At 40.7% G+C, this 18,527-nt stretch overlaps 1 protein-coding gene across 3 annotated transcripts in view; it reads right to left on the bottom strand.

The window, feature by feature from the left end:
• Positions 1 to 18,527, bottom strand: part of grin2db (glutamate receptor, ionotropic, N-methyl D-aspartate 2D, b) — a 100,906-nt gene that overhangs the window by 36,832 nt on the left and 45,547 nt on the right. For 2 of the 3 annotated variants that reach the window (XM_008431539.2, XM_008431540.2), the window contains exons 2-6: positions 17,813 to 18,106; positions 17,310 to 17,516; positions 14,230 to 14,496; positions 9,255 to 9,583; positions 6,739 to 6,853 (exon numbers count right to left, since the gene is read on the bottom strand). In XM_008431539.2, coding sequence (XP_008429761.2) covers positions 6,739 to 6,853; positions 9,255 to 9,583; positions 14,230 to 14,496; positions 17,310 to 17,516; positions 17,813 to 18,106 — 1,212 coding nt within the window. Of the gene's footprint in view, positions 1 to 6,738; positions 6,854 to 9,254; positions 9,584 to 14,229; positions 14,497 to 17,309; positions 17,517 to 17,812; positions 18,153 to 18,527 lie in introns of all 3 variants that reach the window. The other variant, XM_008431538.2, reaches the window with a different exon arrangement.

Genomic DNA, 18,527 nt, shown 5'->3' with positions numbered 1-18,527 from the left:
ATATATAATAATAATATTCAGAATGGTATTCAGCATACTACCCTGTTGCCTGTTTCATAGACATTCAATATGTAGTTTGTTAACTGTGGTTTTATTGGCCGACTGACTGGGTGGATGGATGAATGGGTGAGTGGAGATCCACCGTATTTTAAAACAAAGATTTGTCATTCCCTGTAAGCAAGGGAGACATGTAGCAGCCATGTTGTCGCCATCTGATCAGCAGTGCACAGCAACAAGTGAGGTAGGTCTGCATTACTGAAGCATCTTCTTAAAGACGCAGTATTAGGTACATCCCAGGCATATAAAAACTATGTTTTACAGCACAATAAAGTAACTATCTTACCTTCAGCTGTTATAAAAACAACAAGCATTGCACTCAGAAGTAGCTTAAATAATCAGCTCATCAGGTGTTTGCTAATTACTGCTGGCTAGTCTGAAGGAGCTTAGTGCAGCTGTGGGGGGGAAGGGTTCTCTCAAACATGCGTGAAATATCTGAAGCAGCACTACAAGTATGTTTTTGATGAGAGAATAACATTATAAGATAATGTAAAGCTGAAAACAGTCACATTATGCTGCACCTTTAAATCATCTGGACAAGATATGACCGAAAATTTGAACAGTTTTGAGATCATAAATCTTTAAGACCTTGCTAAATCTTGTTATAATAAAAGTCCTGTGCCTCTTTATAACATTACCAAAAATCTAATCGGTGCATATGTATGTCAAGAAGACATGACACACTTTAACATTTTAACTAGATTCTGTCATTTATCCTCCCAATATGAGAAAAAGGCTTAAAAAAAAGAAAAGCAAAGAGAACTATTGAGAGCCTTGTACTTCATTGCATTGTAGGAATGTCGGCAAGATATTTATTAGATTTATCCTGTTCTGTTGCGCATGAATAAAATTGAATAATATTATCAACCGTTCTAGTATGCAAAGAGAGAAACATAAACAAGAAAAAGCTGAAAGACAAGCATCACCATAAACTACAGACACTAACAAGCACAATAAGCATCTCTGTTAGAAGCAATAAAGCTGAAAGAGCACAGCCTTCATAAAGCCAGAACATCATGCAGAGCAAATAGTTATATTTTACTATGCTGCTCAGGTATTATTCAGCATATTGTGAGTCTATCATGTTTTTTTTTTCCTCAAACACTTGAAAGTAAATAATAACAATATTTGATGGAGGTAATTATTAGACACATATTTGCTGGAAAGAAACAGTAAACAGACAAATACGGCAATAACTGCGTGAATTTAGATATTAAGGAGAGTCGCTCCAGAAGTAGTTTGCTTTAGACAGAGAGTTAAAGTGGCTGTGCAAAGTTTAAATGTCTTTTATCCTGAAAGATCACCAAACAGCCCGCAGCCTACTTTTAACTGAAATTATCCTGGTTCAATAATTAAATAGGGTCCAGTTTAAAGGGACAGAGGTACTAACAGACATTTCAAAAGTAAAAGTAAACCTTTGTTTCCACATGATTATAAAAAATATATATATGCTAAGTCTCTATTCTTTCAATTATTGACCTGAAAATGAGAATGTTTAATTTCATCAACAGTGCGCACTGGTATTATCCAGCTTGAATCCGTTGTATTTCCGGGATAGTAAACATTCGAAAGCTTGGCGTACTTCCCAAAAGATCTGGGTTTTACACTTCTCTGAATGATCAGAGTCACAATAAAGTGCAGACATGATGAAAAGCGCTCACAAAAGCTAGAGAGGTATTTACAAGCATAAACCCCACGGTGCACAAACACACGCACACACATTTATACTGTATATATTTAAAAGAAAGCTAAAAATAAAAATGTGATTGCTCAGGCAGGCCAGAAGAGTAAAGTTTGGCAGCTTCTGTGCAGTCTGCCTGTCAGTGTAATGTAAGCGTTGGCAGAGAGGAGGAGGGGGTGGCAACAATGACAGTGTCTCGACTGCACTTCGACCGCAGCTCGGCAACAGACATTCAATCAAAACACTGTGAGGGAACACAGACAGGAAACAGACAAAGCTTACTGAGGGGAACGCTGCACTCTATAAGACAAATACCCCGAAAGGAGCAGACACATATGTCAGAAAGAGAAAAAGAAGAAAATAGCACCGCAAAAGTCTAAAAACTACTTGAATATGGTGCGGCAGAGAAAGTATTTTGCCTCGGAGCAAAAAGTTTGAGGACTGGGAGCCACTTTAAACTGAAGTTTTACTCCTCCGCAGCTGAGGGGAGCTTTATCAAATGTTTATTAAGTTTTGTTAATATCCCGAAACCACTCGCTGTTTGCGCTGCGTCCACAGCCGAAAGACGCCCCGTTTAGCGCTGGACAACCTTCAGCACTCGTCTGCAGTGTTTCGGAGAGCTAAGCTGGGGGCTCCCAGGCTCTAAGTAATGGTGCAGTCATTGTAAAAAGAACATTAAATATTCAACAGAATGGATGTGCATAATAGGCAGATAGAGGCATTTGGGTTTATGCAAGAAGGGTTGTGAGAATACAGTAGGCTCTCTCCTTCATGTGCACGCTTGTGGATGTTTATGTGGACAATCTGAGTATGTGAGTGTTGGTCTCTGTGTGTGTGTGGGTGTGGGCGGGTTTTGCACACTGGGTTTGCACCGATACGAAGGACCAGTGCAGGAGTCTCTAATTGAAAGGGATTTGAGGGACATGGCAGAAGTCAACGTGTTACGACATGCTGAGGCTGGATGCTGGTGGGCTGTTAAAACCAGCAGGAAGCTGAGAACCATCAATGTGTGTTTGCGTGCTCACATGTCCCTATTTGTGCCACTGCAGGGAGAGTAAGGGAGAGTATGATCTGAGTAGGCTGCGCGTCTTTGTGCATGTGCAGGGTGGCGTTAAGGAGCGGGTGTAGAGCTGAGAAAATGAGCAGCGCTCACACTCCTCTGACACTGACTGGGGGTGAAATCCCTCTGTATGAAAAGGGAAACCATCTCCAGCAGGTAACAAGACTTCCCGGCATGAAGGAAAGAAAAACTGTTTTGCAGAATATGCATGACAGACTAACGCTGGTGATGCTTGAAAAGCCTGCATGAAGTGTTGCATGTATATCTATAAGAAGAATGTATTAACATCCCGAAATCTTAACCTTCTTCATCTTTCACGTGTGTTTTCCTTCCAAGCAAAGACCTGCAGTCTGGATGCAGGATAATCAGCCACCATTGACCAAATATAACAGAGGGTTATTGCTGTCTAACCACTAATAAAAAATATGACAACAGGAAGGGCTGTTAAATTAGAAAAAAGATGAGTACACTGTCAGACCAACAAATAAATCTGTCAACGTTTTATTTCCTGTTCAGCCTATGGGTAGCTTTTTAAAATATGTAGACATCATATTCTGTATTAGTATTCATTTTTTATTAATATTTTTTTTAAAGAATGTTTGTCTATTGTATGACCTTTTTAGTCAGAACTGCATGTTCAGTTGTTTTCGTACATTAATTATTATTTTGATAATAGATTAATACTTTCTAGTACACATCCGACGTAAAAGCTGACAAAATCCAGAAAGTGTGTTTTCTGCAGCGATGCAGTCCAAAATTAAGCTACTGCTAATACACCACTTAATCTGAGAGTTTAAATTCAAGTGATTGTTTGTTGTTCAAGCCCTCCTTATGTTGCTGTCCCTCTCTGAATCCTCTTAGCCTGCAAAAGCAGAAGGGGGATTCCAACTTTTATATTTTCCTGTGGCCATGCCGTTTTTTTTTCTCATTTCATTTCTTACTTGTCAAATAATAAATAAATAAATTAAAAAAAACATTTCCGAAAATTGCAAATGAGAGCTTGAAACCAAAAATCTACAAACTGCAGTTGAGAAGGTTTGCAAAGTAGCCTGGGAAACGAACATGATGGAATAACTCCTTCAGAGCTGAGAGCTTAGGTTTCTTTTTTCTTCATTCCTGATTTATCGCATGCCTCAAAACTAAGAACACTCGCCTTTCCTGATCTATAAAAGCATCAACCCACATCAGTTACAGAACCTCTTAATAAAACAACCCATGAATGTTCCAAACACAGGATTTCCTCCACAAACAGGAATGTACAGGATGGCTCCTGAGGTCCTCTGGAACTGCAGGACAATAAAAAAGGTTTTTGACAATATAACCCAAGTAAATACAAAAAAGCTATTTTTAAATACTGGTAGAATAAATATCCTGACCAGCATGATTTTAAATGAAAACAGAAGTATACCTCTAAACCTAACAACTGGTCGCACAGCTCTTGGTGGCCTGAACTAACATCAAGCTATTTGCAGTAACTGGCAATGTGTTTCTTATAAAATTAGAATTTAATTAAACCACATTAGATGGTTTTTGAATGGCCTACTTAAGGTTAGTCTGCAGCATCTTAATTGGATTCAAGTCTGAACTTTCAATAGCCTTTATTTTAGTTCTTTTTTTTTCTTTTTTCTTTTTTTTAGCCATTCAGAAGTGAACTTAATGGTGTCCTTTAGATCATTGTCCTGCAGCATAATTAAAGTATGCTTGAGTTTAAGGTCATGAACTGGCATTCTCCTTCAGGATTATCTGGCTGAGAGTAGAGTTTATGGGTCCATCAAACACTTGCCACTTGCCTCAGTGCTGCAGCATCAAAGCAGCTCCTGACCACCACACTACCACCGCTGTGTTTGACTTCCAATATCTTATTTTTACGCCAGATGGGTCAGCTTATAGTTGAGAGTGTCCCAAGGTTATTCTGAGCTATCCAAGCTGCTGGAGGAAAACTGACCACTTGTCTGATCCAAACTACATTCTCCTCCTTCTCTCCAGTTTGCATTATTTGCTGTTATTTCAACTTTCAGCTTTATGTTTTCTCTCAGTTTTTTTTTTACTCTTCATAGAAGCTCCATCTGGCTCGTCGTTCTGCTTAGCACTGATACCTTCCTGGAGGGGGGCATCGTCTGCTGCCAACAACTAAACGCTCTCCTTCTGTTATTAACGTTTTACTTTCCTTCAGTTCCTTCAGTAAAAAGTGCTTCAGTTTCTTTTTCGTATATCTGCACTGCCTTCTGAAATTCCCAGGTAAAACTGAGCTGAAATTATATAATTTAACAAGTGGGGGATGATTGCATTTTCTCAAGTAGGATCAAGATGGTTGGGACAGGATATTACAATTTCTTTCATGATCTGAAATACTGAACTACGGCATAAAAGCAAAAGAAGAATAAATCTTTAGGATGACAAATGCTTTGTTTTTTTTTCTGGCACTGTATGCACCACCTGTTGCTGTCAAATGCGTGCTACATTTCCTGTCTCATGTTTTCCGTGCTTCTCCTGTGCCTGCTACAACATTCACAAAGAAGCAGCAGTGGTAGAGAAGTGTTTACTTCCACAGCATCACAGAGGTGTGTACAATGTGGGGGAAAAAGCCTCTGTGCACAATGTCACCCAAACAAAGCTGATGTCTCACCCAGCATGGCTCCCTACAACAACAATGTCATCCGCATATTTACTGACATTTTGAAGCATGGGCAGAAAAGAGCCATCTACGCCAGGCGTGTTTCATGGTGAGATTTACATGAGAGTCATTCTGCAGTAGGTGGTTCTAAAATATGAGGATTTTGATTTGATTTACGGGCTGAATGCTTGTGACTGAGAACACTAAGTAATGTCTTTGCTTCATAAAATAATCTGTAATCATTTAAAACAAGTGTTTCTTTTGTTTGTTTTTTTTAGAAAGAACACAACCTTTTAACACTTTTCTTGTCAGTCATCTATCATGTCAGTCTGAAGGCTGTCCCACAGAAATTGTGTTTCATGTTTTATTTAATCATTTTAATAACCTGTAATATTAACAGGGAAACTTCTGCATAGTGAGTTAAATTTTTAGTTAGGATCCACTGTGTGGCCCAGCAGTTTTCAGATGAGTACAAATCTGATTAGGGTTGGAGGCATAAATGGGAAAAACATTTTTATTTCCTTTTTTTTCCTTGGATTCCAAACTATCTTTATTTAAAAAATCCTGCAGCATATTTTCTTTTCTTTTCTTTTTTAATTCTGCCAAAGATTGTAAGCTATCGGTGAAACTGAAAGGAAGTTGACCAGCAATTTGCACTGGCCACTAAAATCCTGATCATAGCATTTTAAGTGAAAGTGTTTCAGAAAGAAAACAGGAAAACAGACCTGGAGCAGCAGCAGCAGCATAACAAGGGCATCAAGTCAAACCAAGTACAGTTAAATGGTCAGCAGAAATCCTCTGCCTTCTGCCTTAGGGCCCTGACAGCCTGAGTGAACTTTACATGAACATTAAACCTTACAACCCGCCTGTCCTCCCTGCTCGCCTCAAGCTCTTTTTTCAGATGCCAATGCAGAACAGCTCTTTCCTTCAAGCTTACACAGAGCAATCAAGACTCTGATGTTGCTTAAAACAGCAAAAACCCACATATATTTGTACTTTCCCTCTTTCAAACTGGAGACAAAGTTGTAGTTGGGAATATCATCAAAATAATGAGGGACTTTGCTTGAAAATAAACACAATGACATTTTTTCATTGTTGATTTGTTATAATGTAAGGAAAGAATATCAGCGTACTATCTATGTGAGCAAATATATGAATTCAACACTTAATTAAATAATTATATCCCCCCCCTCACTTTTACAGATTCACATAGAAAACTGTTGCTATACCAATCATAAACACTACGTGGTGCAAACCCCTTCCTCATATGATGATAATCATTGCAAACACATGGTTATAAATAAGGAACTGATTTCATGTCCTTACATCTTCCCAACCTCTTCCAGGTGTCCAAGAGATGACGTCCAAGAAAGGGTTGGCCAGGTAACCGTCGCTATTGAAGGAATAGTCTCGACCACCAAGCGTTATGTTGCTGAAATACCTGCATGTTATTCAGAGAGAATAGGAAGACACAGTGAGGTAGTAGAAATATTTTACAATACACAAGAGATGTTCAGTTCAAGTGCCTGATACCTGGTGTTGTAGTACTGTACTGTACTGATTTTGGCATTTGCACCCCCAGTGAGCTGTGCAACCTTGCTTTCAAAACTGTGAGGTTGATTCACATCACTTTGTATCAGCTGTGGTTGTTTTTAAAGTGCTTTATAAATAAAGTTGGTTTGGTTTTGTTTTTTAAGTGAAGGGCAGAATCAAAAATCTCAATGTATTTTCTACAACAAAGCACCTGTCACGTTCTTTACTTGTTTGATGCTAAACCACAGAAGCTCTGTGATGACAGTCTGGGATTTTCTGTTAATCAAATCAACAGACAAATGATCAGACACACTAAACTGTCAGGATCTTTGAAGTCATACAATTGCTGCTCTCTGCATAGGCTTCAACCTCTATAGTGAGAGTGATAATCACAGGACAGAACTTCAAATGCTATTTCCAAATTTATAAAAAAGAAAGCTGAAAGCTTTTCTTTTTTTCCCCTCAGTTGAACTTGTAGTTGCAGACAGTGAACAGTAGGTAGCAGTACAAAAAGATGGAAATGAAAACAGCTTTCTATTCTTGTTCCTGGACATAGTTTATAAACAAACACAGAAGAATCCATTAATCATGTCAACATAATTGCCTCACTGTTGGTGCTCTGCTTCATTTACAAAAAATGACTGCAAATAAACAAATTAATTACCCGTTTGAGCCAATTTGAGCAACCAGGTTCCCTAAAATCATGTATGATGCACTTGCATTGCATACCTGTTGTAAGATTAAACAAAGCTAAAAATAATCCGGGATGCTAACGAGGGCCACTAGTGCAACCTGTTAGAGTCTGTTGCTATGTGTTTGTACAGCCTATAAGGAATTTATTAAAAGCCCCTCATTAATATACATGAGACATGGTCCGCTTGCTACAGATGCTACGGTAATTTTGCCAACTCACAACTACACGCACCAACATCATCTATTTTGCATGGATGATAGCCAGCCCCAAATTCAGATATCCCCTGTGTGCCTGCTCCCTGACACTGAATCTGCTAATTCCACCCATATATCTCCCGGCTAATTCTGGCCATGAACCAAATATCCTCTCTGAAAAATTTCACCTTATGCCACCTCTATTTTTGTTTCCTCCTATTTAACATACTTAGTCTGGCGCCTGTAAGCTATCTTTTACAGTAAATTGCAAAAGTGTCCAGATGCCTTCAACTGTTTTGCATTTTATCACAAAGTTCAACATGTTCTGCTGGGATTTTCCTGAAACTTTTCGGTGTTTTCCCTGGTTCTACACACCTGAATTACATCCTCGGCATGTTAAGTCCTTCATCTGGGTTTTTTGGAGTTTCTGACAAAGCAGATCTGGTTGAATTGTGATAAATGCACTTGAGAAATAAAGGAATAAATCATAACAATGCTGCCTACTTTGTCCAAATGACAGTGGGTTTGCTGAAGCAGGTGTATGATGGAGTCTTCAACTCCAACTCCATGGTGATAAGCAAACTGCAGGGAGTCCTGATGCTTACAGAGTCTCTACAGGACCTTCAAGTTGAGGGATGTCGTTGATGACTGACGGCTGCGTCACTGATTAATGCTCCGTTTGTCTGGCCTGTTTAGGTCCGCCTGATTTGGTTGGTTTGCAAATGTGCAATACTTTTTTCCAAGCGTGAAATACTCAAAGCTGGATGTTGTTTTATACTTTTGTCCCTATTTTAAGCATCACTGCAATTTCCTGCCTGCTGTGTTCCTTGGTCATTGTGACGCTTTTTCTTCACTGATCTTCTCTGACAAAACTTTGAGACCTTCAGAGCTTAGCTGGATTTATACTGAACATAAAATTAAAAAAAAGTTGGGTTACACTTTGTAATCAGATCACTTTTGAAGGCAAAAATTTTGGATTCGATGTAATTTAGGGATGCAAAACACAAACCCGTGCAATAATTTTCATATTTCATCTTAAAACCAATTTCTATTCAAGATTAAAACAATTTATGTTCCCCTTCCAATTATGCAACGTTTTTTTTGGTCTGTCACATGGGTCTCAAACTTCAAACCTCTTGGACAATTTTAAGATATGTTAAAGGTCCAAAAACATCTACCACAAATGGTTAAACTGGTCCCTCAGCATGCGAGCAACTTCTGCAGATTTATGACAAAAGCAACATTTTTTAAATTCAGGTGCGTCAGACAGAAATACGTCTAAAAAATTTTTTTACCTCTAGTCAATAAAATACTTTGATATTTGCAGATGTACCGTGATGCAATGTGAAAAGATTCAAGGGACAGAAAAGCTTTATAGATCACCTGATATTAAGTCATTAATTGAAAACTTCCTGTTTTACCTCATCCTGCTTCGCAGCCTCTGGGTCTGATTGGCATCTGTCATGCATGTGGTGACAAAGTTTGGCCCGCCCGTGCTTCCATATTCCTTGCGCATCGCCACCGCTCCGTGAGTGAGCACAGACACACCGCGAGCGATCCTTCGGCGAGGCTCGTCCCTCCAGCCCTGGGGCCGAACGGCAAATAACGCCCGAGGCAAGCTCTCCATGCCCAGACCCGAGAGAGCGGGGCCCACTGCGAACCACATGTGTGAGGCCCCGGCCTGACCGGCAGCCCAGGCAGCACGGAAGACCAGCTCAGCCTCCTCCTGAGAGCAGTACAGCAGGCGCACCTGGAGGAGAGAAGGGAGGCAGGGAGGGAGCGGGAAAGGGGGAAGACACACACACACATACACTCCAGTGAGATAAGGAGGGGAAAGGGAAGACATGGAGTAAGACAGAGGGAGGGAGAAGCAGGGAGACAAATAAAGAAGCGGAGAGGAAGATGAAGATGGAAAGAAAAAGCCGTATCAACCAATAACAAGAATGCTGCGGGAGGTATAAGGAGAGATAGCGGTAAGGCGATGTGATAAGGTTTATGGAAGTCGAGTGTATGACTTCAAATGAAAAGCGCGCACACACAAGCAAGTCTGACTGTGTGGCTGTGTTTGCCAACCTGGAGGTATGAGAGGCAATAGAGGTCAGTGCCTAATGAGCTTAGACCTGATGAAACAAGTTACAGTAATGAATAATAAAAACAGGATCAAAACAAGAAAGGGAAAACGAAACGAGTGGAGGAGCAAAGAAATACGAGTGGGAAAGAAAAGACGGCGAAAAGACTAAGCACATGAGAGGGAAGGATGGAGGGAGGAGAGGTTAAACTGTAAAATATGTTTTTAAAAGCACATTGGAGGAGAGACCTGTGGACAACAGAGGCAAAAGGAGCAAAATGAGCAGATCGGGGGAAGAAGTCAGAGATGGGAATACCACTCCTCAGAGATCAGAAAGGGGAGATGGGGGTAGTGGAGAAAAGCAAAGGAATGCATATTTTTGTGAAATCAGCGCCTGGAGAAATAGAAAATATTTGTAATAGAAAAGGGAGGAATGATTGAGGTCTGGAGGTAAAGAGAGAAAAAAAATATTAAGAGGCAATAAATAGACTACACTGTCTGTCTCTCCTCATCTCTCCAGCAGAGAGATCATCCAGCATCCAGAGGGTTGAAGGAAACACAGAGAAATATGGGGCTGCGGAGAGAGATGGGAAAACCACAGCTAAACTAAATGCTACACCCTTTTACAAGTCGTGTTTCCCCAAGTCTGAGTCAAGTCTTTAACGTGCTGGTCCGAGTCAAATTTCATGTCTTTCAGGGGAAATTTCAATTCAAGTCCCAAAACTCTTTGTGGCAAATTCAACTTAGGTTTTCAGTCAAATTTAACTTTGAAGTCCAAATCAAGTTGCTTCAAATGTTGCACCCCGACTCCAGGGCAAAACTCAAGACCCTAATAAATGAAATAAATATTATTTTGCCAAATGCATGAGATCCAGTCTGCCTATAATGTTGCATTGCTGTGTATTATCAATTCAATTTTCAGACATCCGTTTAAAAATGTTATTTTTTTATGTTTGTAGAGATGAATGCTTTAATACTTGGAAATACTATCTATGAAGAACCGTTGAGTCTTTGTGTTGTCATAGTCAACACTTGGGTGTTCAAATTATCCACCGCTTCATGTTTAGAGGCTTTCCTCCTCCTCAAACCGAGTCTGAGCATTTGCTTGATATAAATATGCATTTACAACTGCTGTTGACGAATGTAAGCAGTAAATATTTCCACAACAAATCACGCTGCTCTTTATGTTTAAATTACAACATAAAGAGCAGCGTGATGTGGTGCACGAATGAGAGAATGAAGAGTTTTAGAACAGGAAGTCTTCTTTGCAGTGATATTAGTATAGCAATGTTACATTAACATGTCAGACATTAAGTTGGGTTCATTTTGTCTTTAAACAACCAAAAGTAATTTATTGCAGTTATTGTGATCAGTTTTTAAAATATCTGTGTCGCTATTCTTGTGAATCCACAGCTAACAGATTATCAATTGATTGTACATAGCAATCAGCGGAAATATACGTCTCACCTGTGGGAGCTGCTGTGTGAGGCTTCAACACACATATGCTGTAGTCGTGTCTCAAATGTTCACATTGCTAGTAAAGTCAAATCTCAAGTCTGTTTTGGCAGCTTAGATGCGATTTGAGCTTAAAGAGGAACGCGCATCGGAAGCGCAAGTTGACACGCATGAGTCGAAGCGTTTGACAAAATTTAGAAGCACCTTGCTGAAATGCATGAAAAAAACCCAAACAGATTGCTGTACTACATTCACAGACGGTTTTGTCAGAAAAACATCAATGCCATTGAAGAAAACATGTTTGAAAAGGAACATCAACTGGTGACCACACATCACCACGGTGGGTTCTTCATTTTAAAATAAGACATTTGATGCCTCCCAGGTGCATTTCCCTTAAGCTTGAGACTTGAGTCATAATCTCTGCTATATATGCTGAGAAATATCCAAAAGAACGAAGGGAGGAAGTTCATGAAAAATATGGAGTGATAGAAAATAAAGCAAAGGAGGACCGAAGGACAAAAAGAGAAAGACGGTTCTTTTCAAGCGCTGGAAGGTAGCCGGTCAGAGATATAGATGGAAAGCACTTTCTGAGAATTGTGCCTTCATTGAATTTTGAACTGTAATGGCTTGGCAAAACAATTCTGCCTGTGTGCCAATAAACCTCCAGTAAATTAGGCATGGACCGGGAGTGACAGAGTGGGAGGAGAGAGGAGGGAGAAGGAGGGCGAGAGACAGGAAGAAAGAAGAGACAGAAGGGAGGAACGAAGGAGAGAAATCAGACTTATAAACAGACACACGCACTACCGAAAGATGGGGAACAGAGAAAGATGGGGACACGGGGAAAAAAACAGAAGAAATACAAACGAGGCAGACACTGGAAGAGAAAATGGAACATAGGTAGTGGAGGAATTGAGAAGAAACTGAGCCACAGACCTGCATCAGGTCATCTACAATGTAGAAGACATTACAAAAACCGCAGCACAGAGAGCATGAGAAACAAATATATGCAGCATCACTACTCCATCAAAAGCATCGTAAGCCCAGTAGGAGGAGGATGGCTGTGAAAGGCAAGTAGTTTCCATAGTTAGGTCTTTGTATGGTCAAATCACTGCAGGCATTATGTCGTTTAAACAACGATCTGGCATCGTGGAGCCTAAGAAATCCAATACACGTGCGCACAACTAACACAACGACAAGCAGAGATGCAGTGGCCATGCCGGGACATTAGCGATGACATTGAGACCCAGACTAAACCGAGCCAACAGAGAGCAGAGCAGAGCCTGTGGCAGGGAAGACATGCAGCGTGCACGGAGTGAACTGGAGGAATGAAAGATGGCCATGCTGAGATAAAGGTGCAAAGCAAAGCAGCTGAGGTTACTGAGGCTTGTCTCTAGGCAAAGAAATGGAGGAGGGGGAGCCAGCGAGGTAAGGTGAGAGAGGAGGGGGGGGAATCTGAGAAGAAAAGCACAAAAACACACGATGTAACCGAAAATTTGAACAGCGGGATCAAGGGGAGTGAGAGTGGAAGCCAGTTTTTGGTCAAAACAATAACAAATAAAGGAATTTAAGGGTAAAGAAGTTGTTTGTGGGTGAAAAGGAAGCAGCAATACGAGTGTGAAAGAAGAAGTTGAGGAGAGAACAAGCAAGCATAAAGTTTAAAGGAGTGAAAGAGTGCAGGAGTAGAAACCAAAACCCCAATTCATTCTGATCACATTTTATCAATCATTCACTTGCATGGGTCAGTTTGGATTACATTTACCGCATGAACTTAGAAAACAAAATCAGACAAAATGACATTTGGATGTCAAAGTGTCAGTTTAGTCATTTCAACATGGAGTTACTTCTTTTATCTTATTAATTGAACACATGAGCTAAATATGTTCATGTCACAAAAAAATGTGCATGTCAGGAAGGCCAGAAAAAAATATTTTGAGCGCTTATAGTTCTTGAGGGACAATCAGAATTAGTGGGTCAAACATTTAACCCTCTCACGGTCTCACGGTCACAGATTTCATGGTTGTACAACGAGGAAGCAATATGGGTGTTCCATCGGCCTGTCAAAAAAACATTGTAAAAGCGAATGCAGGGTCAGTGCGACCCCACTGGGACCGTGTTCAGGGTAACAAAAACTCACACAGCGTCCACTGATCCTTCATAGGACTGTGGGAGGGTTAAAAATATCCTGAGATGAGAAATGGATCTCGAGGTTCTCTGATAGGTGCATCAGAACCTTTAATTCAAAGTCAAAAAAGTAAATAAACAGCATTGCCAATCTTTTAACAGTTGTATAATCTTTTTTTTTTTTTCAGGAGTAATTTTAATCTTTTAATCTTAAGGAAAATTCAAAATTCTAAATCACATCTGTGAAACCATGAGTGTCTCCTCAGACCTAAAGCAGCCAAAGAGTGACATCACATCAGGTCAGAGGTTATGAGATGAAAGTCATGTCTCAAATTAAAGTGTTTTATTTAAGCCACTTTCTTTCATCTTTCTTTATTTGTATCTTTTGCAGATCAAAACTGACAAGTGAGAACGAGCTTGTGAAACACCGGTATACACCAAATGTTTTTTGTTTTTTTTAATCAGCTTTAAAGCTTCCTTAATAATGGGGGATCAGGAAATCAGGGGAAAATCAGACTGACTTGTGGTTTTGGTTGTTCTTCTGTTGTTCCCTTCGTGCCATGGCAGATAAAAAGAGAAGAACAGAGGGATAGAGGAGAGAGGGGAGAGAGAGAGATGGAGAGGCAGAGGGAGAGACGAAGAAGGAAGGAAAAAGCTGGGAAGCCACCTGTCCGAAAGGGGGCCCCCAATGATTGTCGCAGCACTTCCTCCCGTTTCCTCCCTCTATTCCTCCTCCCTCCCCCCTGTCTCACCTGCGCCTCGTTCTCCTTCAGCAGCCTGCGCGTGCGTGCACCACCAGGGTCGTCGGTCACGTTCAGGATAACAACACTCTTCTTCTCCCATCCGATGAACGAGCCGTCCGTCAGTCCCTCCACCACGGACAGGAAGTCCTGGTAGCCGTGGTGACGCGTGGACACCACAGAAAAGGCGGTCCAGTCGTATTCCTCCAGCACCTCGAAGATGACCTCTAACTGGAGCGCAGTGGAGGAGCTGAACTGGAGAAAGATGGAACCTGTTTCCTGATTTGGGGAGGAAAGCAGCAGATGTGGTTCAGCGTGTTGATGCAAAATTGATCCTCTGTGTCACAACTGAGAAATTAAAACACTTTGACTACGAGAGAGTACAATGCTCTGAGCTTCTATGTCCTTATGCACAATTAATGATGAGCATCATGAGGCTTTAAGTTTCAATGCAGCAGCAGCAGCATTTGTAGAGCCGTAGGGCTGATACCAGGCTGTAGAGTAAAGTTTCCTCTGACGTTCAGATGAGAGCGTTTCTAAAAAGTCAGCTCAGGGGTGGCTGGGGTTGAGAATGAGCATTGAGGTACATCTTCAAAGGAAGTTTATCAAAGTGCTACAACTTAGTTCCTCAAGACTAAGGACTCTTAGTTCCTCAAGAGTCAATGGCTATTCTAAAAATCACAAATGTGAAGCTCTTTGTTCCCCTTTTTACTCATATCTGATGATGTAATACAGCACATGTTTACTCTGATACGCACACAAATAAATCCACAAAAATGTACAGGACACACACGGCGTCCTTGTCCTCTCCTACACGCTCATTGCCTCCCTACCAGCAACATCAGAGGCGATGTGACAGCCCCAGTTGGTGCCATTTACAGATCAAACAGCAAAGAGTTTTTGCAGATCAGTGAAACTGACCTTAAGCGTCTCCCTCCATCCTGTTGGCACTCATTCTTCACACAGGTTGTACAAAATCTCATGAGTTTGGCAGCTGTTGCAACAACATGAGCAGTTCTGTCTTTAACTTTGTTTCATTTTGTATGTAGAACGCATTGGTCCTGATTCACCAGTAACCTGTTTCTCCACTTCAAACTCATAAAAACTCTTAAACTTTCTAAGTTCATTGCAACGACAAGCACTGAGGCAACCTGGTCATATTTAAGTGCAAGCATATATTTTAAAAAAAATACTGTCATATGTAAGCAGCAGCTATTTGTGAAAGAGATGCTGAGACGCAGCAGCTTGCAAGCACAAAAGGTGAGTTGAAAACTATCTACCTCTTGAACTTTTACTTCGTTTTTCTTTTGCTTTACAGCCACAAATTTCATTGTATTGTATTTGATAAAACATCAAAATTATTTTACAAATAATAAAACAGGATTGCAGGGTCCTGAGCCATGGACCTCTGCATCTCCTGCAAAGAATCTATGGATCTCCTGGCTGCTTGATTACTACTTTAGAAGGCTGTTAAGCTGAAAATTATGAAATGTTAGGTTTTTCTCAAAAATTCCCCAAATGCCATTAATAATTTTGACCGTGGTAGTTTTTGGGGTTTGTGAAAAACTTTATGCAAAGTAAATTAATGTAAGAATAAAAAATAAAATATAGGATGTTTGGAAAACTGCACTGAAAAATCATTGATATGTTTACCAGCATTTGAGAAACTTTTTGAAAAAAGCTTGAAATTTCACATGGGGGCTAATAATTTTGACTTCACCCATAGCTAAAATAAAAATACAAACAGGTGAAGGAATTATTTCTGTAGGAAGTTTATGACGAATTTAGTACTCTTGAGAGAGAGAAAAAAACCCATAAAAAATGTAAGTTGTTCTCCCATTTCAATATTATGCTCCTCTTTGTTTTGACCCATCTCATGAAATCCCCATAAAATACCCCTCCTATTATGTTGCGGGTCAAATTGACCCGTTTTAAAGTTTAAAAATATTTTTAAAATAGTTGCAAGTATTTTTATTGCATGAAACTTTTTCTATTTGTCTTAATAGGTGAACTCTACATAGAAATTGAAAATGTATTCATTTTACACATCTGCAGCCCCCCCTGCGTCTATTTGTTACATTGATACTGTTCGGGTCAATTTGAATTTGGCAGTCAAGTTAAAGTGCAAAAAAAGATTAAAAATGTCCAATTCTATTTGTTTCCTTACAGCTATGAACCTTATTTCACCACACACACACACAAACACAACACAACACACCACACACACACAAACCCACTTTCTCCCTGCTCTCTTTACTTCACAATGAACTGCGAGAAAGCAGGTGTTCATACAACTTTTGACGGGAACCTATTCTGTTCCCGTGGGTAAACTCCACCCACACTGAGTTGACACTCAGTAGAAGTGGAGGAAAACATAAATACTCTCTGCGTGACTCATTTATCTTGATTTTAATTGGCGGGTCAATTTGACCCGGAACAGTATGTGTGTCTCAAGTGCAATTATAAAGATCACCCTTTGAAAAAAAAAAAAAATGTAATATAAAAAATTTACCAAAGATCACTTTCAAAGAAATTATTGTTTTTTGTGTCTAGGTTTTTTTCAGTGGACATAAAAAATGTAAATCCCATTTTTTATGTCCAAATGAGTAATTGAGTAAGTTGTCGTCATTAATCCTTAATTTCTGAGAAATAAAAAAACATAATTGCACAAATTTTGATTGAGATGGTTAGTATTAGAGTAAATAATCAGATAAAAAATTTTTTTGGAGGAATGTTTTGGTTTCTGACACTATTGCATGATAAAACTCTCCCCGGGTCAAATTGAACCACAAACATTATTGCTGTACCTCAGAAACGAACGTAATAGGAGGGATACATTTAGATTTTTGGCTCTATTGGCACGAAATGTGAGAAAGTTCAGTGAATACTTTTGGAAGGCAATGTAATACCAGATGTAAAACAGATTTTGTGGCTTAGACTCCTCACCGTTTCCTAACACTTCATACACCTAATCTCACTGAATGGTTTAGATGGGGGGGGAAAAACAAAAAACATTTGGAACTTTGTAATATTCTGCATATATCTCAGTAACACAAATTCCCTCTGGACGTTCCCAACCTCACTTCTCCTACCTGTGGCATCCTCCCCAGCCCTGCTCCCCCGCCCACAGCCACTATAGGCAGTCCTGTTTGTGCAGAGACAAACTCCAGCATGGGGGCCAAGGGACCCCAAGCCGTCCGAGGGGGCCTCTCCTCTTCATAAACCAGACCCTGCAGGGGCCTCGCCGCTAACAGCTCACACAGCTGGGACAGCACCGTCTTAGGGCTGCTGTCATTCACCTGAGAGATGAAGGGAGGGATGAAGAAAGGGGAGAAAACAGGAGACAAGTCGAGTTGGCCATCCAGGACAGGGAGTGTTGACAGTGTGTCATTTATATTGAAGGTGTCTGTAGCATGTATGACATGTTTCACTAACAATACGAGATATAGTCAGGGAATGGAGGCTGACACCTGCTCGTTCAGCGGGCCTTATACAACGGGAATGTGCTGCTCATTCAGCTCAATAAGTATAAATAATGGATTGTTATTCTCCACCTTGAAGTAAGGCTGAGTGAGCAGAGGACACAGTGTCTAACCTGAAGCCAGATGACGTTAGCAGAGCCCCACTGGGTGACCACGCTCTCCCCCAGGGAGCCGTATACCCGTCCGAAGCCGGGGTAGAGCACCCTTCCCCCCGGCCCCGCCACCGCTGCCTCCGCCTGCACCGTGGCACCGGCGTGGATCACGGCAATGTTGAAGTTCATCACGGCCCCTGCATCACGCTCCCGCGGGCTCGGCCGGAGCAGGAGGTGGGGGGATGCGTCCACCAGACCTGCCCACTCTGCCAGGACCAATAGGAGAGAGAGAGTAGGTATGGCGACCATGGCAACCTGCCGAGGGGGGGAGGCAGATATATATCGCACTTAGAGAGGGTGCCTGAAAACAGAGAAACAGCAAGGAGAGAAGAGGAATGAGGTAAACCATAGAAGAAGAAAAAATCAAGAGGAGAAAAGATTAAAGTCTTTCTTTTTATTCGATGCCCAATACAGAGAACATCACATCAGAGAGAATAAAGATGTCTGAAGAAGGAAGCAGAACGACACAGAAAGAGAGGTGTTCTCAGAGTTAGGAGGAAAAAACTGATGAGAGACAGCATGAAGGCCAAACTGTGTAAGAAATACTTAATCTAATCATGGGATAAAAAGGGTTGGCATTGGTTTGGCCAAAGGAAAAAAAATAAAAAAAGGGACAAGGAATATGGGAAAGCAGGATGGGTGTGTGTGTGTGTGTGTGTGTGTGTGTGTGTGTGTG

This window comes from Poecilia reticulata, linkage group LG16 (genome assembly GCF_000633615.1).
Source record: "Poecilia reticulata strain Guanapo linkage group LG16, Guppy_female_1.0+MT, whole genome shotgun sequence".
Taxonomy (NCBI): Eukaryota; Metazoa; Chordata; class Actinopteri; order Cyprinodontiformes; family Poeciliidae; genus Poecilia; species Poecilia reticulata.
Note: the sequence above shows the minus strand (reverse complement) of the source record. Positions and strands in the feature narration are given on the sequence as shown.